Source organism: Xiphophorus couchianus, chromosome 11, assembly GCF_001444195.1.
Source record: "Xiphophorus couchianus chromosome 11, X_couchianus-1.0, whole genome shotgun sequence".
Classification (NCBI taxonomy): domain Eukaryota; kingdom Metazoa; phylum Chordata; class Actinopteri; order Cyprinodontiformes; family Poeciliidae; genus Xiphophorus; species Xiphophorus couchianus.
Window position 1 is genome coordinate 11769850 of NC_040238.1, and position 24381 is coordinate 11794230.

General features: G+C 39.3%; 2 protein-coding genes across 4 annotated transcripts in view; one reads left to right on the forward strand and one right to left on the reverse strand.

Annotated features, from left to right (window-relative positions):
• Positions 1-1298: 1298 nt before the first annotated feature.
• On the forward strand, positions 1299-20127 carry LOC114152554 (glycerophosphodiester phosphodiesterase domain-containing protein 5-like). 3 transcript variants are annotated; one of them, XM_028030480.1, is made up of 16 exons: positions 2291-2421; positions 7330-7535; positions 9141-9244; positions 10289-10382; positions 11073-11132; positions 11922-12020; positions 12094-12187; positions 12832-12977; positions 13784-13866; positions 14317-14467; positions 15305-15529; positions 17963-18120; positions 18195-18342; positions 18870-18952; positions 19058-19137; positions 19955-20127. In XM_028030480.1, the coding sequence occupies exons 2-16, from the start codon at positions 7359-7361 to the stop codon at positions 20047-20049; spliced, it is 1797 nt and encodes a 598-aa protein (XP_027886281.1). In that variant the 5' UTR covers positions 2291-2421; positions 7330-7358; the 3' UTR covers positions 20050-20127. The 3 variants fall into 3 exon arrangements, with proteins under 3 accessions (XP_027886280.1, XP_027886281.1, XP_027886279.1); XM_028030479.1 differs by lacking the exons at positions 2291-2421; positions 19955-20127 and adding an exon at positions 1299-1430 and having other exon boundaries at positions 19058-19531; XM_028030478.1 differs by lacking the exon at positions 19955-20127 and having other exon boundaries at positions 19058-19531.
• Positions 20128-22517: 2390 nt separating this feature from the next.
• Positions 22518-24381, reverse strand: part of myo7ab (myosin VIIAb) — a 39257-nt gene continuing 37393 nt past the window's right edge. The window contains exon 49 of the mRNA XM_028030387.1: positions 22518-24281. Coding sequence (XP_027886188.1) covers positions 24189-24281 — 93 coding nt within the window. The 3' untranslated portion in view covers positions 22518-24188. The remainder of the gene's footprint in view (positions 24282-24381) is intronic.

A 24381-nucleotide genomic window follows, 5' to 3' on the forward strand; every position in this document is an offset into this window, starting at 1 on the left:
GATCATAATTCGTATTGTGACTCTAGGGGGCGCTGTTTCTTCTTTATTACCTTCGTGTGTTTACCTGGCTAGAGTAAACGCAAAGTGTCACCATGTGAAGAAAGCAACGTGATGTCCGGGTTAATTTCATAAAGTCCCTTTTATAACCAAACATCGCGGATGAAAGGGAGTGTTATTGCAGATTTTCGTGCATATCTGAGTCGGTTCTGTTACTAGGCAACGCATCAGTTTGCTGTGAGGGTGATAAACATGGAGAAACATCCATCGATCGTTTATACCTACTTGTTCTGCAAGTCTTTGAAGCCATCGCTGTGTGGAGAGTTTCTCACAATGTCTTATCATGATATGCACTGACACAGACATCGTAACTAAATCATCCATTGACCAATTTAATGATTTACCTTTGCAATTTTACTTTAACAAATCATTTGAACTGAGGCGTTGTTAAAACACAACAGATTTTTAGGGAGTTGATTGGTGACCAAAATTGCAACATTTGTTACATTTTCAGCTGCACTGGCTGCTTTTCTAATTGCTCAAACTATTTCCCCCTCCTCGCCTGTGGGGGCGCTGCACCAAGAACCACTGAAGGAAACACAAAAACCTCTGAAGAAGACACTGGATGCAACTTCCTTCTTAATGAAATGTTAACAAAAATTAATTGGTGGTAGGACTTCTCTTTTGTCTTTGGTCAAAGACCACAAGTCATTTATCTCGCTTGCACTACATTTAAGTGTTTGTTTGGTTGTATTTACCCAGAATGCCCTGCTCTGTAGTCAACTTCCTGCTTTTGGAGCGGCGTTCACATATGAAATGAAACTTCTTCATCTGAACCCACACCCTGGTTTGTAGGTAGACCAGAGTTCGATTGTGCATTCACACCTCCCCAAACGAACTGGACCTTCTAGACAAACAAACTGGAGTTGGATTGAGTTGGACTAAACAGGGCTGGTGACCAGGAGTCCACGACTTGCACTTCTGGAGCTACAATCTGCTCTTTGGTTCTCTTCATATAGACAATGAAATATTGCTCTGTTTTGGGGCGCTGGATGGCATCGTGCAAACGCACCAGTCTGAGGCCTTTTCCTCTTCTCTCCCCTAATTCCCAATAATTTACGGTTCAATGAAGGCTGCCTGGGCTGTGGATGGTAATTCGGGTCTAGAACCACCACGAAATTAGACCTTCTGCAGCTTGAATCCAAGAAGACAGTGGAAGTGAAGGGGAAGAGAAATATAAGGCTTATAACAGATCTGAGGACCACGACATCTTTTCTTCCCTCCCTGATTGTTAACCAAGGAAGATAACCTCAGCACTGCTGTCGGACCAGATGGTTGGAGGCTTTGTTTTTCTATAGAACTTTTCTCCTTCGATTAGATTCTTTCTTCACTTTTCACTCACAAAACTTCACCTGTGGAAATTCCTCAGTGTGGTAAGTGTTTGTCCCCACACCTTTCTGGTTCCTGACTGGAGCCAGAATGGCTCCTGACAACTTTGGCTAAACATAAGGGGCAAATTAATATGTTTATTTATAGATATGTCGAATGCAGGTTTACATTTATCCATGGAATAATTGCATTGCATTGCCACAACAGAATAACAGCTATAGTACCAGTAATATTACTGCTTTGAAACTCTTTCTTTCCTTTTCCTTTCCTTCTTTTTTACTTGTTTCATGAATTACATCTCATTGAAAAACGAAAACTAAAAGCAGAAATAAAATGGTTATTCCTTTAAAATGGCAACAAATTTCTCAGATGTTTATCAAAAATTAGAAGCAGACTTTTTTAAAGCGACAAAGTAAATCTGATTGACTAAATTCAGTTTTTTAATATAATTACTTCTGAAGGCACTTTACACAAAAAGTTTCAATTTCACTTCAGTCACACATACATTCAAATTGATCCTAGTAATAAAGCAGTGCATCAAGTTCAGTTCATTATTCAAATTTGCTTACATTTTTTTCTCAGGAAGTCGTGCAGCTTTCACTCCTCCTGGACGAGGAAAAACTCTCCTTTAACAGGAAGAAACATCCCGCAGAACCAGAACCTGGCTCACTGAGATGTGATGATAAACTTACAAAACTTGTATTCTGGTTATATTTTTGATTTTGGTGTGCCACCCCAGATGACCATCAGGCCCCCTATAGATCTGGAGACGCCCCTGGTGTTCAGTTCAGATCTTATAAACCAGCAAAAATGACGCCGGGTTTATTTTTGCACTGTTAATTTTGTGATTTTTTTACTTACATTTAAAGAAAACCTGCTGAAGTTTTAAAGTCTTAAGTCTTTTACTTCCGGTTGTGGTGTCGGTAACTCTCGCTCTCTTGACTCCTCCTGATCAGCAGATCTGCTCCGAGCGACAGCCGGAGAAGGAGCTCTGCACTGCGGGTTCGTCTCTGCCGGCTCACCGAGAGCCTGGAGGTAGGAAGACCGGCCTGAAACAGAAGGGATAAATATGAAACAAGACGGGAAGAGATGCTGGTGTCGATGCTGGTTACGGGTTTATTCGCCTCTGAGCGGATTTCCCAGAGCTCAGCGGCTCCGTTCTTTGTTTATAGAGACAGTTATGAAGGCAACCCGATGAGACGTGCTGTTTTGACGCAATAAATAAGCTTTAAAAATGGTAAAAGGGCAAAAAGCTCCAAAAAACACGGAGTTATTTAAAAAGTTTGGTGCTTAAATGAGTGAAGGATTTACTAACACGGAGGCTGACTGTTATTTCGACTGGCAAACACAACATGGGATGGATTATTTAATCTAAATGTCCCAGATTATTCATTTTGGTCGTCATGTTTCAACCTACAGATGTACTGTTCAGAAACAGTACAGCGCTGCTGTTTCATTTTATTGCAGGAATCATGATGCATTCAGGCCTGGAAATAAGGGAATGCAGCTGGAGAGCAGATATTTCTGCCAAAGTATCCACACATGCCTTAATCATTCAAAACGTTGTTCTGTGTTATTGATATCGACCAGGGGAAACTGGAATAGATTGTGACACGTTCCAACAAAAGTGACGCGTTCCAAAGTCCTTGTGTTGATTTTTGAGGTTTTACAGCAAATAAAATCCTAAAATTCAACGTCCCGGAAAACTTCAGGAGATTTATAATTCAAAAGAATATTTTAAAATATTTTTAAAAATGGCCGATAAAGACATGGAGAAGACTCCTGACCTTCAGCAGCAAACTATCACTGATACTAAACAAGGAAGGTAAAATATTACTAAAGATGCCAGCTGTTGAGACTGCCCTGTCCATAGCATATTAATAGAAAATTTAGTGGAAGGAAAAGCGCACAAAGAATGCCTTGTTATGAATGTGAGGTTAAGGGGTGTTCAAGAGTTTTAGGGAACTCCACGGTCACCACACATGGACAAATACTTACAGTGTAATAAACATCAGTCTTAAAACAAGTTAAAAAAATAAAACTATATATATATATATATATATATATATATATATATAAACAAAAAAAAATCTGCCAATGGAACTGGTACTTTTAATTCAAATTCTAGAATTAATGACATCAACAAGCTTCTATATCTTGCTGATAAGTTACTTTTAAGTTAGCTTAGGGTTTATTTTAAGTGATGCTGAGGTATTCATACTAGAAACTAGACAAAATACTTTGTAAGATTTGGTGTTTTTGCAGTGCACGACTATGGTCTCTATTTTTGACATTTATTATGCTAATCTGTTCCTGTCAGGGGGACAATGTGGCAAATTTACAAAACTAAAAACCACACAGGACTCTGGTCTTTCTGCTGGGATCGGGCCAACAGGGAGGAGATGAACTCAGCATATCTGAGTACACAAAGTTCCACAATTGCAACAAATCTCGTTCATTAACAAGATATCTTGTCATATTTATATATCTGACACTTTTAATCTGATGAACTCCCGTTTTCTGACCCAGAGCTCTTGGCTCGTTTCAAGCTGGAGTCCTATAAACTTTTCCAGGAATTGTCTACAGCTGCAATGTTTACAAGACATGGCTACGTGACGGTTTACAGCACTTTGCAGTTATTTCCAATTTTGGATTCTTCCCTGACTTTTCATGTCAGGGTGACCTGAAACGTTTCACTCTTTTTTTTTTTTTATCTACCTGAAGTAAGGAGAGGAACACCTGGATTGTTGCAAACTGGTCTGAGAGCCACCAGACCCATCAGTGAAGAAGACCCAAAGGCCGCAGTCAAAGTAACTGAACTTTCACGACGCCTCAGCAGCAGCAGCAGCAGCAAAAAAAAAAAAAAAAGATTCACACAATAATTCTGATTTTCATTCCCTGCGATTCAGAATCGCTATAAAATATCCCAAAATCAATTTTAAAACTAAACAGTACAGCAAATCCACCACGTTAAGCATGGCGGACACAACCCGCTCAATGAGGCGTTCACGTGTCCATGTCTACGGAGGAAACTCGAGACAGAGGCGACTGAACCGGTCCGTCTTCGTGAAGACATTTGGACACAATTAGCTTTTTATTGAAATCCCAGGAAGACCGAACTGGCCAAGGTTCACAAAACGAAGATTGACCAAAACGGGAACTAACGCAAATGGGCGGGGCCAAGTTCAGTCATACCTGTGATACCTGTGATTGGTCAGTTGTTTGTTGGCATGTTTTATGGAGAAATGTGTTCGGACAGGGTTGTTGATATTACACTTTGTGTTGCCTGGATGCTGAAAATGTGCTATATAAATAAAATTACCTTTAAATTCCCCTCAGATCAACTAGTCCTCTTCCGCTGACATTTTGTTTTATCTGTAGGCGACTTGAATCCGACTCAGTGAGGAATTATCTCCACTTGTTTCTGATTATTCACTAAATAACTAGAATAATAATCAGGCTGTCAAATGGCTGAAAACCTCTGGATGGAGATTGCAGCTCGTTGAGGAGGCTGTCTGCAGAAACGTGTGGCGCTCTTTCCGGACTTTTTGAGGATGCATGGATTAATATTTAAAACTTAATAAATGTGAAATAAGACCCTTTATTGTTTCTATTTGTCATTCTGCCTTGCAAAGCAAACTGTTATAGATCGTTAAGAGCCTTTATACGCCTATAGTTTAAAGCAGAAATGGTTGTGAGTAACTGTTTTGAATCCAAAATCGATTTTCAATGGAATTGTGAGACAGTAAAAGATTCCCGCCACTGATCTCCTTTATGCAAAACGAGCCCCAACCAACATTTTAGGCCAAATATCTGTAATAAAAATCATTTTTTTATTGTCCTGATGAAATATTGTCAGAGACATTGAATTTTGGGTTTTAATTTGCTGTAATAACTGCAATGGACAGAATCCATCTGTGTGCAGAGCGAATCACCTTTTTAGCTGCTAAAATGCGTGAATGTTTCAGTAATTGGAGAGGAAGCCGACGAGCCGACCCAGCAGATCAGTTACATCTGTCCTCCTGTAGTACAATAAGAATAGGAGCTGCTGCAACTCTGCCTCTGGCTGTCTGCGGGAAGGTATATCATATTTTTGGTTGCACAAAGAACAACAAAACAAAGATAGGAGATTACAGGGATGAAGTTTCGGGTGTGGCTCTGCTGAGGTTGACCTGAAATCTGCCGGAAGGAAAAACTCAGGTTGGAGGTCGAATCCGACTGGCACCTTTTGAGGGACTGAGAACGGATGATGCTGCAGAGAACAAAACCAAGACAATCCTACATTCCTGAATGTGTTGTTGCTGTTCAAGCTGTAGTCATAATAAAGTTTGTTTATAGATTTTGATGTGAGGAAGCGTCACAGCACTAATGCTGCAAACGATGCTTATCTCCACATTGTTCCTGTTTGTGTGTCTGTTGGTCATGTGCTGTTTGTTTGGTCATGTGACTGTGATGCAGAAAACTCCGCCATGTGGTTGTTGGGTTTTTTTTAGTGGTGTTAAAAGTGTGGTTTAATATATGTAATATCGATTAATGTTTGTTTTCAGCCATAGCAACAGTTTTCACCCAACATTGGCCCAGATTATTAAATCAGTGGATCCCTAATGAAAAGGTGCTGCTGTGTTTCATTTTAAAAATGTGATCAATACCAACACTGGACATTAGAGTTACTGTGATCAATAACTAATATTTAACAATATTGTTTATAGTTTTCTCCCCTTCTGACACTGAAGAAAAGAACCACACCGCTGACATCTGTTCTCTGCTCCAGTTCAAGGTTTTTATAGGAAACTAAAACTAACGAAAGAAAGAAAACTGAAATAGATTTTTATTTTAACCATATAATATAAAAAGATGGTAATTCATGGGGAACTATGTCATGCGTCTATAAAACAAACTAAAGTATACTGAAGTTTATAGTTGTAATGTCCTTCGTTTTTGTGTTTATGATTCTTTTTATTAGCCTTTCAAACTGAAGTGAAAGCTGGTCAGATTACGGCCCTCTGTTCTGCTGCTGGCGCTTAACGCTGGAGCTCAAAATGGCGACAATAAGAGTTGGAAGAAAACCAGTCAGTTGGTTGTTCAACAATAACTGAATACAGTTTTTGAAAATGGTATCTCCTGTTGAATATCTATTGCCTAATTGATGTAATCGCAATAATATGATCTGTTTGAATTATGCACCTACAAATTTACCTAAGTATGAGAAAACTAGAGCTACTACTAAACTAAAACACAACAATATGTAACAAATATTTACTAATAAAAAGCGTCTGCAGTCTGAACTGTCATGTTGCATTTTATCCAACTTTAACGTCATCGATGTGAGACGCGTGTGAAACACATTGGGTCTGTAATATAGACGAAGGTTTTACGTTAAATGCAAACGGTCTATGGAAATGTGATCACACACAACAGACGGCACACCTCAAGAATTCAAATTTAGAGACTGCGTTTTATTTATGTGCATGAAAAGCAGAAAAGCAATAATACCACGCCTTTTGTGGTTACCCGGTACTTTGGAAATGAGAGGCTACTTTTTGTGTCAGCTGTTTTACACAAAAATTGACCAGAAGACGCCAGAACAAAGAAAAACCTTGTGCCATAGTTTATGACCGACTTGCAGTCGAGTCACTTAATCTTGTATCTTGTCCTGAAAGTGCGGAATAAACATATATATATATATAGATATTTAAACTTTATAGTGTCAATCTAAGAGCCAAGCAGGGGTAAGTTCAATATAAAATCAGTTTTGCCTTCATTACTACTCTGAAGATGCTGTTATTTCAGAAAACAACTCTTTTTGAGCCTGTGCTCTCCAGTTAACAATGAACTGATCGCTAAATTGGTTGCCGATTATTCTAATAATCGATGAATCCCTGTAATCATGACCAGTCCCGCCTCGCCGCAGCGCCGTCTCAAGGTGTGTTTTCTGCTCCTCAGGTGTGTGTCAGCAGGATGGTGGTTGACTCATGACGTATCCAGCGATGGCGTCCAGGTTCTCGCAGCGCCTGCTTGGCCTCCGCGCCAAACTGCTGCAGCGCTACGAACACGGGCCCTTCGTGCGGTGTCTGTCGGGTCTGTACGGCTGTCGCTGGAGGCGCTACGAGAGGAGCAGGGGTCAGCCAGAAGATTGCTGCTGCAGCAAGGTCAGACACTGTGGGGCAGTGCTGCAGCTCAGGAATAGTTAATTTTGCGCAAGAATGTGAAGAACAGAACCATGGAAAAATGTCTCAACAACTTATATTCTCCTTGTCCGCAGCCAGGATATTCTGTAATCTGCCTCAGGGGGAAAATGTTGCCAAATTAGCTCAAAGAACTCAAGATCGGGATTATAGGAAAGCCTGGCTGCTTGGAATGATGACATTAAATAAATTAAGGATGTTATGAAGGAAAAGGTGATGTAATTTCCTTCCGAGGTGAACAGATCAGACTTTAATTTATTGGCTTAAAAAATTGTTGCCAATGCATAAAAAATGTTCAGCATGTTCTGAAGAAGATGGTTTTAAACTACAGCGAGGAACTTATTGTGATAGTTTTGATTAAATGGTTACATAGATTTTAACATGCTAAAAATGTAACTTAAGTTTATTGCATTTTTTTTTTTTTCTTTTACCTACAAAACGTCCGAGTGGAACCTTTGTGTTTTGTGTTTCTGGTCCGTCCATAAATCTGCAGGCCACAACCGTAAACAAAGCGATGGGCGACAAGGTCGCTTCTGTTCGCACCCTGCGGGTTCATTTCTGCTTCAAAAAATGAAATATATGAAAATCAAATGGCTTTGCTCTTTACCTAGAAAGAAATTACCCAAATATGTTATTAAAATATTTTGTAGGCACCTATAAACTGTGTTCAAATTCTGTCAGAGTTTTTAACAAAACAATTAAAGGAAGAAAAAAAAATCTACAAAAAGAACTAGAGATTTAAAGTTAGATATATAAAACTTAAATAAAATGTACTGGTATCAATATTAATATTAGTATAGGCGATACTGGCACTGTATTTACTTAGTAACGGTATTATCGCACCTCTCTAGTAAGAAATACTGCCACCTGCAGGTGGGAGTTTGTCACTTAAAATCAACGTTTTTGACTATAGTATTTTTGTGGTAAATTTTGCAATAAACTCACAATCATTGGTATGAATAATTGCAGGGATTTGTGGTTTCGTAGTGAATTTCCACGATTTTGGAATCACAAAAAAAAAAAAACAGGAGGAGGAACTGCATAACTAAGCAACAAAGCAAACCCATCCATCCATCCATCCATTTTCTGTTCACCCTTTGTCCCTAATGGGGTCGGGAGGGTTGCTGGTGCCCATCTCCAGCTACGTTCCAGGCGGGAGGCGGGGTTCACCCTGGACAGGTCGCCAGTCTGTCGCAGGGCACAAAGCAAACCAGACAAGTTAAAACAAAAGAGTGAAAAAGTTTAATATTTTCCAATTTCCAATTCCAATTTGTGCTGCACATACTAATAAAATAAAATAAAACCAAAACGCAGACATGAAAAGAATCATAATAAAATGGAAATAACATGAGAGCACGTCAACTCAACTAATATTTCTGGGTTAGTTGAGTATTTTTGAGAAGTGAAGCTCTTATGCATAGAGTTACATAATCCAAGTCCTCATTTCTTTTCATTCTGGTGGCAGAGAATGAAAATATAAAATGAATCATCAGATAAAGTCAGAATATTGTTGTGTGATTTTGACGTAAGGTTTTGTGTAAATGTCCTGTTGGGTTGTGGCGTCCGCAGCTGGAGGGAGCGTCGTTCGCCCTGCTGGTCGTCGCTTTCTGTCTGACGCTGCTCTTCCTCTACTTCTGGGGACAAGCAGAGAACGACTACAACGACTTTGACTGGTGGGTCAGACAGTTTACTCTGTGTGCAACACGTCTACACAAACTGGAGCAGTTTTACTCCTGAACCTGATGAAGGAGAGGAGGGAAGATTTGTTTAAATATTTGTTTAGGAGCAGATTCCTTCTGCTGCGTCTCCTCGACACGCAGCTCGTCTTCACTCTGTTGTCCTGCTTGTTTTAAATGATTCAATATTTGAATTCCTGGGAAATTAACTCTTGTTGCCTTAAAACTGAGCAAAGACTTGTTTCCACAAGTCCTCTGGAAAGGTTTCCTGTTCTGCTTGTTGCAGGCCTAAACACAGCCAGATGTTTGCCGCTCACTGTGGTTAAACAACCTTTCCTGCACTTAAACTAATTTTCTAATTCTACGTCCTCCTTGTTGTTCTTCTCTACTGGAAACATTTAGATAGTTTATTTTCTGAGTTTCATGAAATGAATGTTATTTAACCAGTCCTAATCCCCCGCCGCGCCGCCGCTGATTAACCTTTTTAACTCTCGTGGGAGAGGAAGAAATTTCAAAAACACTTTTTCAGGGTTGAATGATTTTTTTTTTCTTGCTTTCAGAAATGAGCTTAAAAAGTGATTTTTAAAGACTAACATTTCTAAACTGATATAAATTTGGTCAAAATTTACTAAGATTGCTTAGTTGTTTTTTATGTGTTTTTCACACCTCTCTCTTTGTTTTGTTGTTTTTTTTCTCTTTTTCTTCCTTTGTTCATCTTTTGTTTTCTCTTTTTCTCCTTTTTTGGGTCTTTGCTTCCATTTGTTTTTTGTTTGTTTCTCTATTCCTTTCTTTTTACTGAGTTTTTTTTTCTTTGCTTTGTTTCTTTTTTGTCTGTTTGTTTCTTTCTTTTTGTGTGTTTCTCTGGATCTTTCCCCTGTTTTTTTCCCCCCTTTTCTTTCTTTCTCTCTCTGTTTCTTTCGACAGTTTTGTCGATAAAACAAAAGCTTATTTTCTGTCAATGCGTTATTTCATTAAATGGACCTTATTTTCATTCCGACTGTATTAAATGGACCCTCTCTCTGCTCCTCTGCTGGTTTGAAGGTTTAACTTTGGTCATTTGGGGTTCTGGTTCCCCTGGTCTGTGGTTCTGCTGGTCATCTCTGCAGGGTTCTTCACCTACGTCACTGTGCTCATGGTGAGGCGCCGACATGCTGTGCATGTAGTTATCACCTTTTTATCAAAATGTAAATGATCCGTCTTTAAATAAGTTGATATTTTACATGTGAATGCTGCAGTTTTTCCTTCTTGTTCAGATGAGGCTAATATTTCTTCTGAGTTAAAACATTCTATTTTAAAGTGAACTAAAATGGTAGATTTCAAACCCTAAGGCTTCAAACAAACATTAGAAACTATTTTAAGTTAAATTATGAGCAGTTATTAATTTTTTGTGAAAGATTAAACAGCTAAAATAGTCTCTACAGTTACTTAAAATACCAACTTTCTTGTTTGTTAAAGACTGTTGTGTTTTTATAATGCAGCATAAACGCCAGTTTAATGGTGTCACAGATCATGTTATGAATTTTTTTGTAAGTACTAATTGTTTTTATTTGCTATCAAAGGCAAAACAGTTTTTTTTTTTTTTTTTTTTTAAAATATGAATATCATTAAAAATACAGAATAAGCCCCTCATTTTCAGGATTTCGCAGCTTTAAGCTGCTAATTCTGGTTGATTAGACTCCATGGAGCTGGAAGCCATTTTGAAGAAGTCTGGAAAACACGCAGTGCTTCCAGAAACGTGGCAGGAACACTGAGCAACCTGCAGCGAGCGAAAAGCAGGAAGTGAGCAAAGTGTCTCAAGCTGTTTCTGTTCTGTTTCTTTCTGCAGCTCCTGGCGGTGTGTTTACTGTCTGAGGGCCAGAAGCTTCATTTACACTGGAGTCACAAGGTAACCTGAACTCAGCACCGGTTTGGGTTAAGATCAGATAGATTAAAAAAAAAGTATTTTACATTACAATATATTTAATTCAACATACTGTAAGTCTGCATCAGAAGCCAGACGTTGCTTGCAAAGTGCATTAAATTCAAAACTGTTTGCATCTTATATTAAAGCAGCAGTCAGCCAATCTGACTCTTGGTTGTTGACAGTTTCATGACTGTAATGACACTAACAGCTCAATTTGTGAACAGCGGAGACGATATTCCACAATAACGTGTCCTGATGACATCATCGGTTGTTAGCTAGCTCTGCTAATCCACCTCGTTTGCTTTTGCTGCTCCTCTTTACATCTCTGCCTGGCCGTTTGGCAGGAAAGCTGGACAGAGAGACGTTGGAAGGTCAAAAGGCTCCTGAACACTGAAAAAGAGAACTTAAAAAGAAAATGATGACGTCATGACAACTTAATGAACTTCCTTGGATAAACCTTCTTGGATTACTTGTAACAAATCAGCTCAGTTTTTGTAAAAGTTGGATCGCCTGTTTTCTTTTTTGAGTGTAGTTTAGTCATCAGGCTGAAAACTGTTAAATAAATTTGGAACTTTTCATTCATTTAGTTTCATTGTGATAAAAGTTTGAAGTGATTCTTTAAGTTAGATTTACATTCTTAAGTTTCCCTAAAACCTACTTCTTCCAAAGAGTCTCGTCGGTTTCTGCGCCTCAAGGCGAATTTCATTAATTCAGACCGGGAAGGCTGCTGACCTCTGACCTTTGACTCTCCTTCTTCCTGTTTGTGTTCAGGTTGGGATCCTGATCAGCCTGATCTTCTCTGTCGCAGCCACTGCGGTCTTATCCGACCTGTGGGGAGAAGAATGGACGACTCTGCTGCTTTCCTTCCAGGTAACATCTTCCTCCTCCTCCTCCTCCTCCTCTTCCTCATCACCACTGATGGTGTGTTTGATCACCTGAGCAGGTGACGGCGCCGTACCTGCACCTCGGCGGCGTTCTGCTGATGACATCACTGGGCTGGCCTGTTGCTCTGCACGTCTTCCGCATGAACAGCAGCGGTGAGGAGACACTTCGGGTTGAAAACAAAATGGTGTCTGAACACTGAAACAAAATTTGATAGAAACATTTACTCTGGTGATCTGGCTTTAATGTCAGTCTCCTAAAGACTTTCTGATCTTCATCGTGATCTGTTCTCATCTGGAGTCGGGAAAGTTGATTCCAGATTATTCCAGATCTGGATTAAATATATAAAAGAACAACTAAATGAGTTTTCCAGACTGGATTCCTAATCCCACTGACCAAATGTCCTGTTGTCGCCTTCCTTTCTTCTCTAATTCTTGCTTTCCTCCTGTCCTTCCTTCCTTTTGTTTTTACTTTCCTTTCATACTCTGCTGTAGAAAATTCTGCAATAATTATCACTAAATGTTTTTAATTTATTCCAAAATTAAAAATTAAAGTTCTGGAACTTTTTGCCCAGAAAACTTTATTTTTTTGACGTCTTGACAAACTCACAGCTTCTATCTCTGCACATTTACATGCAGAATACATGAAGTGATCTGACATTACTAAAACAATTATTGAAATGAATCTCATCTCAATCTGTTTGTTGTTTTTTCCCTAATCTGCTAAAGTTAGACGGCGTCGTCAACGTTTGAAGCGTCTCGACGATGCAGCGTTTTAAAACCTGATGTTTCTGTTGCAGTGAGGCGGGGGCTGATCGTGGGGGTTTACCTGTCCGTCCTGCTGACCCTCTACCTGGTTCCTCTGGGCTTGTACTCTCCCTGCATCAAACAGAAAGGAACGCTGGGCCCCGCGCCGGCGCTGATCGGCCACCGGGGGGCGCCGATGGTGAGCGGCCCGCCTGTCAGAGCTGTTAAAACGATTCGGTTTAACTCTAGAAAAGGAAATTAATCAGGCGGATTTCATGAATTAAGCCTGATCTCAGGGTTTTTATTCATTAGATAAATGAAATCAATGGATCCCACCTGAAAGAATGAAATTCTATAGAACTTCATATATCTAGAAAAAATCTGAATACAAACTGGTTAAAAGTTAGCATAAGTTCATTTCTATGTTTGGTCTGGGCTCCTTTTGCATTTAATTACTGCATCAATGCAAAGTTTCCCTAAATTCTTGAATATTTTCTTCTTCACAATCCTCTTAATACTGCAGTTATCCTTTTTTCTGGTACACTTCTTCCTTCCACTCAACTTTTTATGAATATGCCTGCATGCAGCTCTCTGTGAACTCCCAGCTTGTTTTTTAGTAACGACCTTTTGTGGCTTCAGTGTTCAGTCTTCCCCATGAGTGTGTAGCTCATAATGTGGCCAAAACGTAACATTTATATGTTAAAAAGCTTTTCTTTTCTTTTAAAGATGATTATATGTAATATTAAATTTGGGGGGGGCTGAGTTCCTGTTCCTGATTATCTGCTAGACATCAAAATGAACAGATATTTTGGAAATGAGTGTCCAAAATTAAAATCTTTTAGTTTTTTGAGCTGCACCTGAAAAGTTCCAGTCAAACTGCGACTCTGACCTTTCACCTGTTTTTAAATCTCTCGAGCTGAAAGCCTCGGTTTGTCCACTGACTCATTTAAATATTTATCCTTCTGGATGTGAGGGTTCTGGTTCTGCCTCTCCTCCGCTGCGCAGCTCGCTCCAGAAAACACGCTGATGTCGTTCGAGAAGGCGGTGGAAGCCGGAAGCGACGGCCTGGAGACGGACGTTGCAATAAGGTCCGTTTGGTGCCGATGAGCCGAACCTCAACGCTGCGCTGGAAAAACTTGCTGTGTCTGATTATTCTAAAGACACAATATTGTAATATTATAAAGAATCAGCTGTTCTGACCATTAATCAATTAATCAGATAAAAATATTTGTCACATTCTGCAGGTTTTTCATTCAACCACTGAAGCCTTTCTGTACAGAATTAGAAACACATTAAATATGCAAACAATCAAATGTCAAATTAAAAATTATATATTTCTGATACAGTTTTGGTTTAGTTACTGCTCTGAGTGTTGTTCTTTCAGCGAATTGCCTTTTTTTTGAATCTGTATACTTCAGTTAAAACAATGAATTGATGACTAAATTAGTAGACGATTGTTTTAATAATTGATTAATCACGATTCATTTGATTGATTGTTTCAGTAATTTCATGTAAAAGGTTTCGCTGTGTGGTTGCAGCTACGACGGCGTGCCCTTCCTGATGCACGACCACAACCTGCAGCGCACCACCAACGTCCAGGAGGTTTTCCCAAACCGGACCGGCGCCCCTGCTGCCACGTTCACCTGGAGCGAGCTGGAGGGCCTGAACGCCGGCTCCTGGTTCCTCTCCGTGAGTTTCTGTCTTGGAAAAGTCGTGAACCTCTACTTGGTGTGTCCACGGTTTGGAAGTGCTTGATTCCTGTATAAAACTCTATTGCAAAACTTAGCAACTTTGTAATAAAGTGCAATGAAACCTTAAATTTGGAAAACGCTACAGTTTAAACCGGATAGTTTCATACAGCTGATGAAAAGACACAAACACATTTTTTCTGTAGAACATAGAATACAATCACAATCAAATTATTAACAGTAGCAAATGATATTTAATAGTGAATTGAAACTGGCTTTTTTTGTCAAGTTGTATTGGTTTTATCTCCAAAGTTTGGTGCTGAAAAAGTTTGAAAACTTACCTTAAAAATGCTTGAATTTTACTGTGGGATGTGACAAAAGTGCATATAATAATCCATATAGTTGGACTTTGTTGATTCAGACACTGCCTCCTACTGGTCATCTACTGTAAATGCAGAGGAATACTAATATAATAGATTTTTATTTCTTTCATACTGGATTCCCCCCTTACTCCCTACTGAATAAATGTCCTTAGAGTATTTGTTTTTTTTTAACTGCAGCAGTGTAAAGACATGTTAGAAATTAAATATTCCTTTTTTTTAACGCTTCTTGGTCATCTTTACCTGGAGCGCCAATGAGTGTGGAGGCAGCATCAGAAGTTCAGCAGCTCTGGTGTAGCTTGAAGTCCAGCTGGAACATGTTGACCATATTTTCCTCATGACCGAATCCAGAGCAACACGCAGTCTGCCAGCAAATGGAAAACGCATCGATCGGTGTGTTGTCACAGAAATAACTGGGCTTTGATTTCTTTTCTTTTTTTTCTCTTTGTACCTTAAAGCAAAATCCATTTGGGACAGCCGGTTCGCTGCGGCAGGAGGAGCGGCAGCGAGCGGGAAACCAGTCGGTCTGCAGCCTGCAGGACTTCCTGCAGCTGGCGGGTCAGGCTCAGAAACTGGTGATCTTTGACCTCTACCGCCCGCCCTACGGCCACCCGTACAGCAACAGCTGGATCCAGCGAACCCTGGATGTTCTCTACAATGTGTCGTCCATCCAGTCATCGCAGGTAAAACTCATTCAGGGCTATTTAATGTTTAAATAGCTTTAAATGTTTTCCTTAAATCAGAATTAAAATTGTTTTTCTGTAAAAATAAAACATTTGTGTGCATACAAGGACAGGACAGCTGGTACATTGTGATAAATTACAACATTAATCATTTAAAAGTAGTTTTTTTTCCTGTAGTTCAGTCCAAAAACTGAAGCTAGTATATTTTTACAGTGGTTTATTTCATGTTTATCAGATAAAAATTTAAGCACAAAATGTTGTTTCTCAGAAAATTTAAAGGAAGAATTAAAAAAACTGTCCACCAGAGTTTTTTCTTCCACTCAACTTCCCATTAAATTGCTTGGATGTGGCCCATTGTAAACCACAGCCAGCTTTATAATCAGTGAAATCATACTGAACTGCAAGATAGGGCTGATTAATCTCATTTAAACCAATTTAACGATAAATATGTTCATGTATAAAGTACGGCTCAAACGATTGATCTAATGGTAAAAGGTAAAGGTAACTTTATTTTTATAGCACATGTTCAGCAACAAGGCAATAAGTAAGTATCCTCTAATCTAATTCCTTTTCTGGGTTGGAAGAATAGGAGTCTAAAAAGTAGTTGCTGAAGTAGTTTGTCTGGATTCCAAGTTCTAATCCCTGTTCTGGGTTGCTAGATAAGTAAGTTTTCTCTGGACTTTCTAAGTGTGCTCTAAATGTGTAAAAGTAATGAGCACTCCACAATTTCTAAGTAATAATAAAAACTAAATGTTCCTGTTCTGGAAGAATTTTTTCTGGATTCTAAGTTCGTTCTAATTCCTTTTCTGGGTTGAAATAATATCAGTCTCTCTCCATCTAAATAGTGAGAACTCTACAGTTTCTAACAAAATAAAACAGAGGAAAGGACACATTAGGGCAAATGGCAACATTCAGACAAAACAAAGGGCAAAACAAAGACATGAGTGAAGGAAGTGACATCACAGGGCCATGAAACCACGTTGCTCAGCCTCCCGGCAGAAATCTGATAAAGATATTGTTGGCAAGGCATGATGTCTTTGGGAGCGCTCAGCTCCACAGCTGCATAGATAACAGGAACGTTATGTTTACATATCCTCAAGGAGATTAGAAATATGCAGCCCTTCCAAGGCAACACGGGAAAACCAGTTCAGATACAGAATGTCTTAGGTCGGGTAGATTATAAATTTCAGTTTTCCCTAAAGTCTCTCCGATTCATCTCAGTTTCCAATTATCCAAAGTAGTTTGGTCGTTCCACTGAGCCGAAACTAACAACTTCTCCAAGATCGATTCCATCTTTAGTTAGTGAGTATTGAGTCCTCAGCTGGGCTGCGAGTCTCAGCAAGACTCACATCCAACTTGTGTCTCTTTCCACACCAACAGCCTGAGTGTTCGCTAGTTCGGCCAAGTCCGTCACAAATTTGTCAGTAAGTCAAGTATCCGCAAGCTCCAAACAGCAGAAATCCTGTTATCATGAATAAATCCAGGGTGAATCCCGCCGAGTGTGTCCCCGCAGGACAAGAGGGCTCTCCTGTGTTCAGTCTTCTCGTCAAGAAAATGTGATCAATTGCATTGAGAGATTGGTTGACCAGATCTATAATTTGTAGATTTGGAGGATGTGCAACGAAAGGCTCCAAAAATATAGAAAAAGACGAAAAACAGAGCAAGCAGGGCAGGGAGGGAGCAGAGGAAAAAAGCATAGAGCAAGAGATTTAATTATGATAAATCTCTATTAATCAATTACTGAAATCATCATCAATAAATTTAGTTATGATTAATCGCTAACTGGAGTATCGAGACTCGTTAAAAAGGTAAATTGCTGAAAGAACAACATACTTAGAGCAGTAAAAACTGTACAAAAAATTATTTAAAATATATTTTACATTTAAGATAAAAAAAACTTTGTCTGTAAATGTGTTCTATCTTCAAGTGGGTCTTTCAGCTTCACCTTGTTCAGATTCTGTAAAAAAAAAAAAAGGGGGAAAAACTCCAATGAAGCATCTTTTACTATCCAATTATTAATCAATGAATAAAAAATTATCACCAGATCTTAATGATGTTAAGTCAAGAAGAAATGTTCACATGTTGATGTTTTGTAGCTGCAGGTGCATTCTTTGCTTCAAATGAACAAGAGTTCACCAAAGTAATGCTGTTATTGCATTTTAGGTAATAAAATGTTTATTTTCTCATTTAAAAACAAATTTAATTGTTTATTTGCATCTTTTAATGTATTTCTAAAATAGCATAAGAGATTCTTAAGTGGTTAAATGAAAAACCTGCAGCATTTGCCTGTTTTCATTCCAATTAATCGCCAGAATAATGGTTGGCTGCAGCTGGAAGTGGGATTTGTTTTTTCGTCTGCTGTTTTTGATGTAAAGTTGCTGCCCGGTGAATGACGACTCCCTGGTCAGCAGGCACTAACGTCTGCAAGTTTAGGTTCTGTGGCTGCCGTCCGATCAGAGATCCTGGGTCCACCAGTCGGATCCCGGCCTCCAACAGACGTCCGGGACTCGACTCCCTCTAGAGGAGCTGCAGCGTAACAACATCGTCAGACTCAACCTGCCCTACAGCTCCATGTCAGCCGAGCTCACCAGGTCCGTGTGTGTGTTGCGGAGCAGAGAGGGCCCACTGGGTTCTCTACCAACGCTGCTGCTGTTCTCACCTGCAGAGAGTATTCAGCGGTGAACATCAGCACCAACCTGTATGTGATCAGCCAGCCGTGGCTCTACTCTCTGGCCTGGTGCACTGGGGTCCACTCGGTCACCACCAACGCCCCCCAGCTGCTCCGGACCCTGGACTCCCCGCTCCTCCTCATGGTGGGTCCGATGTCAATCAGAGCTGCTCACTAAAAGGTCTGAAGTGCAAAAACTTAGTGCATTTTATTCTGAAGATAACATTTATTGGTAACAAATGGGACTAAACCTCTTCAACATTTTTCCAAAAGTGATTTTTAAAATGCAATATTTTTAATTTAGTCACTAAAACATACTAACATAAAGTAATTACAGGGTTTCCCTCAGTGTATTATAAGCCTTGCTTGCTTATTTTAAACAGGGGTTTTATTCAGCAGTAACAGTGAGGGTAAAGTCAGATGAAGTTCGGTTTTTAGTCGACACTGAACTGGGTGAAAACAGGTGTGAACCAATGGCACCTGCCGGTTGACCTTCCAAGATATTATTTCCCTAATTGATTCATATCCAAATTAGTGTAACACGGTGGTTTTGAAAGTTAGGGCCTGACTTTTTACTTTTATAAATTCTGAGTCACACAGGTTATTTTAATATTCTAATGTGAAAAAACAATTCAAACATTCAATTCAACACTTTTTGCCTGTGTGTGTCAGAGTCCAGAAGAATACAACCTGATGTGGATTCTCACCGACGTCCTCTCCTTCATGCTGGTCGTCGCCATCTTCTATTTTCACAGGTGAACCAACGCTTGTTTTTTTTACCTGTCTGCATCCTTCTGAGACAGAAATCGAACAGGTATGCAGAAAAAAATGTTTTTTGATAAATTTTTTTTAAACTGCAGGTGGCGGGAACGAAGACTGGCTTTCTGCTCGGACCGAGAAGTGAAGCAGGATAACGACAGCTGCAGGCAAAACAAACCAGGTGACCTAAAAGTACAACTCAGCTATCGGCGTTGTGTATTATTATTCACTGTATACTGTGCACAAATAATAGGCGAGTATTTTGACCATATAATAAATTCTAGGCTTATTTTCTAACTCCAAGCTGGATAAAGTTGAATCCTGAATGGATTTAATCATAGCTGCGTATCTGTGTAATGAGGTGTGGCCTACACAACTTCCTGCATCAAGGTGAGCAGAACCATTAGGCAACTTCTTTTCTTTAATGGTTTAACTGATTCTGAAGAGACAAAGAAGACCAAAGGTCTCTGAGGATGATTCAGTATTCTTGAAATTGCTGAGATGTTGTGATCACAGAACCATCAAACGTTTTGTTGTTACAAATAGTCAACAGGGTCTTAAGAAGCGTGCAGCAAGTAAAAAGACGCAAATTAACTGATTTAATTTGAGAAGGATGAAGTGTGTAGCAACCAGGAACCCATTATCTTCCAGTTCTGTCAGGTTCAATAACTGCATCCTACCTAGGAAACCCAGAGGTTCAGAGTTCAGAGACCTGGCCAAGGTAAGGAAGGCTGAACTCGTCAGCTGAGGTGTCCAGGTTGGGTCAAGGCATATCTGGAGACGGATTCTTCAGAGTTTTATGGATGAAATGAGAGCGTGGGTGGATCAGTAACGAATACAAAGCTCCACTCAGAGTCAGAAACTTCTGCCAGTTTTTTACAGACACTTTCTTGCAGCAGTGCTTGTCTACATCTTTCAGCAAGACTGTGATTTGTCTGCAGAGTAATGCTCCATCCTGTACGTATTAATGATCATTTCTCTCTCTGATGATTTCATAGAGATGGGCGACATCTGGTCAGTCTCCAGCTCAAACTGTCAAACAGAGAAGATGCTCAACCTGGCAACCGTGACAGAGCCCTCTAGGCAGAGCTGATCTGGCAACCTCTCACACTGCCAGTTTTCTGTCATACTGCAACCAAATCACGTCAACGCCAGAAGAAAACGCCAAACATCAAATATTCTCAGGTTAAATTCCGATAGTGATTTATACTTTAAAGGGGCAGTATTATGTAAAAGTCAACTTTTTTGAGCTTTCCATTATGTTATAATGTTATTCCCTCATCAAAATCATACATGGAGTGTTGCCTTGATTATTTCCTGCATGCTTGAGAAATCTTCAATCTCCATGGCAACCATTCAGCTGTGGAAAATGCCTGGCTGAACCTAGCCCCGCCTTCGAGGCGTGAGCCAGTGAGCCACTGGTAAAAACGTTGTTAATAGAGGAGCCATGTTGTGATGAAGTCCTGAAGGCGGAGCTTCAGAAAGAGCAGGAGTTTCTTACAGAAGCAGAGGCTCAATTTCAAGGTGTTAAATTACAAAGTAAAATGTATTTTAAGTCATATTTGATGTACATAGCCTTTTTACAACAACTGAAGGTAACATAGTTACTTTGATTGTGCTATTAAATGGCACCATGTGCCTGGAAAACACGTAATACTGCCCCTTTAGTAATGATCAAGTTGCACCATAAACTGCCATTAGCTTTGCTTCACAATGTGACTGAAAAGAAACTAGTCTGAAAAAACATCAATAAACAATTTATATCTGTATATCTTTCTGACTGGATTAATGTTCCTACTGATGGAAACAATAATGAAGCTGGTTTAGTTGCTTAAAGATAAGATTTTTAATGAGAATTATTATTTTATACTAGATACAAATACCAACATATTTTCACATGTGGTATTTATTATTATTTAGATGGGAGGTTTCTGTTCCTCCACCATCAGTCTCAGCAGTGCTGTACCATCCTGTTTGTTGAGCCCAGTTCAAAGTATTTTTAGCTTTTTGTGCCAAAACCTTGACAGAAGCAATCTGTATGAAGAAAATCCAAAATGTCTGGATAGTTGATCACATTGAAGCTCTGAAGTCTGATGTGTACGTTTTAGATTTTAAACAGCAGCATAGAGAGCTATTTATTTCTGTGTTGTAGGCATCAAAGTATTTTTTATTAAAGAACTCAAACAAGCTGAGTTTGGTCAAAGGTCCTTTTTTAAAACTGTTCCATCCAGAACCTTAAATGCTTGTGCTGAAGCCCGGTAATCTGTCCCGACTCTCCCTACCTAAACGTGCTGGTGTAAATAGATGAGGTGTGTAGCGGTGTGTTCTCCTTCAGTCTCCCAGCAACCAGCACAGCTTTTTGGAGGTCTGTGTCCTTTTCTCCAGCTGGGAGCTTAGTGTTTATTCGTGAACGTTGAGGCCTAAGCATCATCTCTGTGCGCCGAGTTCTGTCTCAAATTGCTACAGAGATTCAAGAATGAGTAAAACAGTCGGGGAAATAAAGTAGCCAACAGGTACAAACATGCAGCAAACAGGCGTAAATGTGTACAAACAAAAACCCACAATCAATGAAACAAATGCAAATGAAAAATGGTCTAAACATGAAGAGCTGCAAAGTTGCTCCACAAAATTAGAGTCGGACCAATCTGATATTATATGTATCAAACCTGATATGGAAACAAATTCTAGCTCAGGGATCAGTGACAATGTACTCAATCCACAAGGGCTGTTCAGTCTAATTCTACGCTTTGTGCTCTGAGCGACGTCATTAAATATGACGCACCTTTTCTTCCTTACTCCAACCGTAGACACATAAGTATGTCTACGGTCTTTACTGAAGGTCTGCTCCCATGCGACTTCGTTGGTCGACTCCCCCTAGTGGTCAGGAGCCACTTCAGTCTTGTAGAGCGAAATGTCAGATTTACTATTTTTACTATAATCATGGCATTTCTCCTTGCTCCAACTTCCTGTGGCTGCAGCGTTTTTAATTTGCAGTGTTTGTTGCATTTGTTCTTTTTGTGTGTCTGCGTGTCCTGGAGTTTGCATGGTTCATGTGTTTGAACCTGCTATGTGACAAGAAGAATGTTGACATCACACAGCAGCAAGAAGTAATAATGGACGGAGCCGTTTAGGGACGAATTTTAAATGTATTCAGTATTTTTAAATTCAATATTGGTAAAGAACAAGTCCCACTGGCAGATTATTTCACTTAGAACCAGACATTTGTCGCATTTTATAAGTGAAATCATCTGCTCAAAGACTAGGACTTTTTCATCAATATTAAGAAATTACTGACTCCAAGCTCCGATATCTTTCTGAGAAGTTGTCTGTAAGTTAGTTTTATCGTAAAGTGCACTAAGATATTTTCACTAGGCAAGGCAATTTTATTTATATAGGACTTTTCAGCCAAAGACAATTCAAAGTGCATGTGCAAGAAAAACTAAAATATAGACAAAAATACTTGAAAGCATTCTGTGTTTTTGCAGTTTTTCTAAATAATAATCTTCAATAGCTCTTAGGTAAAAGTGAAGAAACCATATTTAAATGAGAAATGAATCCAACTTTCTTTGCAAAATGTAATTTATTTATGGCTACATAACATTAAGTCACATATTTTGATAAAAGTACTTTGTACATGGATGACGTGAGACATGATGACTTCACACTCAAATTATTAAATTATTTGTATTTAAACATGAGATTAGAAACAGATTCCTGTGGTGTCCTGTAGGGACAGATTCTCTGAAAACCAACCTTATGAAACAAAGATGGTGTTTTCATTTAGTGGCACGCCTGCAGAACAAATCACATTTCCTTTCATCTAAAACCACATATAATCTTTTTCCAACAGAGAGGAAAGATTATCTAAAAAAAATAATTATGCTAAATACATAAAATGACTGGAAAAAGGCGTCTAATTGACATTTTTGTGGGAGATGAATGGTTTTGTTTTGGATTTCATGATGCAGGTTTTCACTGCAGAACTAAATTTAAAACTGTATTAGTTAAAGGTGTAAAAATTCAACTTCAATACATGTGAAGACACTCACTGGGAGTTAATAGTTGCCGTCTAAAAAAGGAAACTAGCTGGTCTTGGGCACCATCGTCCAGAATAAAGTGAATTTTATTGCAATAATGTATAACTGTCTTAAGTGAAAAATAAAATTTTTACCTACTTGAGAGGTTAGAAATGGTCTCATATGACATGTTGCCTGATTGCTTCGTTTCAATTTCAGGTCAGAGGATTAACATTAATTTAGACCTTTTTCATGTTACAATAACTGGTGTCAATGTATTTTAATGGAAACTTGTGTGGCAGACCAGTACAGAGCAGTGTTTCATTGTGAAGTTTAAGTAAAATGATGGTTTTCTAATGTCTTGCAAGCTAACATCTAAAAACGTATGGGTCAATTCTTTTGCTGAAATCCATTTTTTTTTGTGGTTGTTCATGCTGCTAATGAAATGCGACTGCAATCAGACGTCTGCGTGAACATTATGACCACAAAACGACCCGAATGTGCAGAAGAAGAACATAGATGTGACTCTGCGACGATCTGCCATTTTTATTTCTGTTTACAGAAAGAATAATGGCCACTGCTGTTTACGGATCAATTTTAAATCTGTTGACGAGTGGCAGCCGACTTCATCACAAGATCATTAAAAGACGAAGGAAGATAATAAAAAGAAAGCACAGCGTTTGGCTTCTTCTGCTGCAGAATTATGACTCATGTCTCACGTCTGTGACGTAAAAGTCAGATTAAAGGCGAAATGATCGTTCAGGCTGCAGACACTTTGAAAACTATCATTTCGTCGGAGTTGGGAATTCAGGCTGCAGAGAAAAAGTTGGATCCTGCAACTTTAAGATGCATCTACGTTCCCACACCACTAAATGAGAAGTCTGAATTACCTCCTGCTTATGTCCATTGATTGAGCTGTTTGGATCAGGGGTGCATTAAAAGCTGCAGACCCCCAGCGTAAGTATTTCCACATCATCCCTCTGTGTTGGTCTGTCACATTAAGTCCTGCAGACAAAGACACTCAGCTATGTAGTTGTAACATGACAAAGTGTGTTAATTTTCCTGGGGTCTGAATGTTTTTTGCAAGGCTGTTAATCAATCCAGAAGCAGCTCCACACAGGAGAGTCCTGAAGGAGTGACTTTAAAGGCAAAAGGTGAGTTTTTAAGACAGGACACAAAAATGAAAGGTGGGTTTTAGTTCAGGAGTGTGGCCTGATCACTTGCTGTTTCCTCTGGACGTTCGCTGCTTGGTCATCGTTGTCAGCATCTGGCTGATGTAAGAGGTCAAAAGGTCATCCATCTTGTAACCCTGGAGTAGTTGGAGAGACAACATGTTTGCAGGGAATAATTAGCTGCAGGACTAGTGGACAACACCTGAGAATCACCTGCAGGGCGTCTGTCCCCTGCAG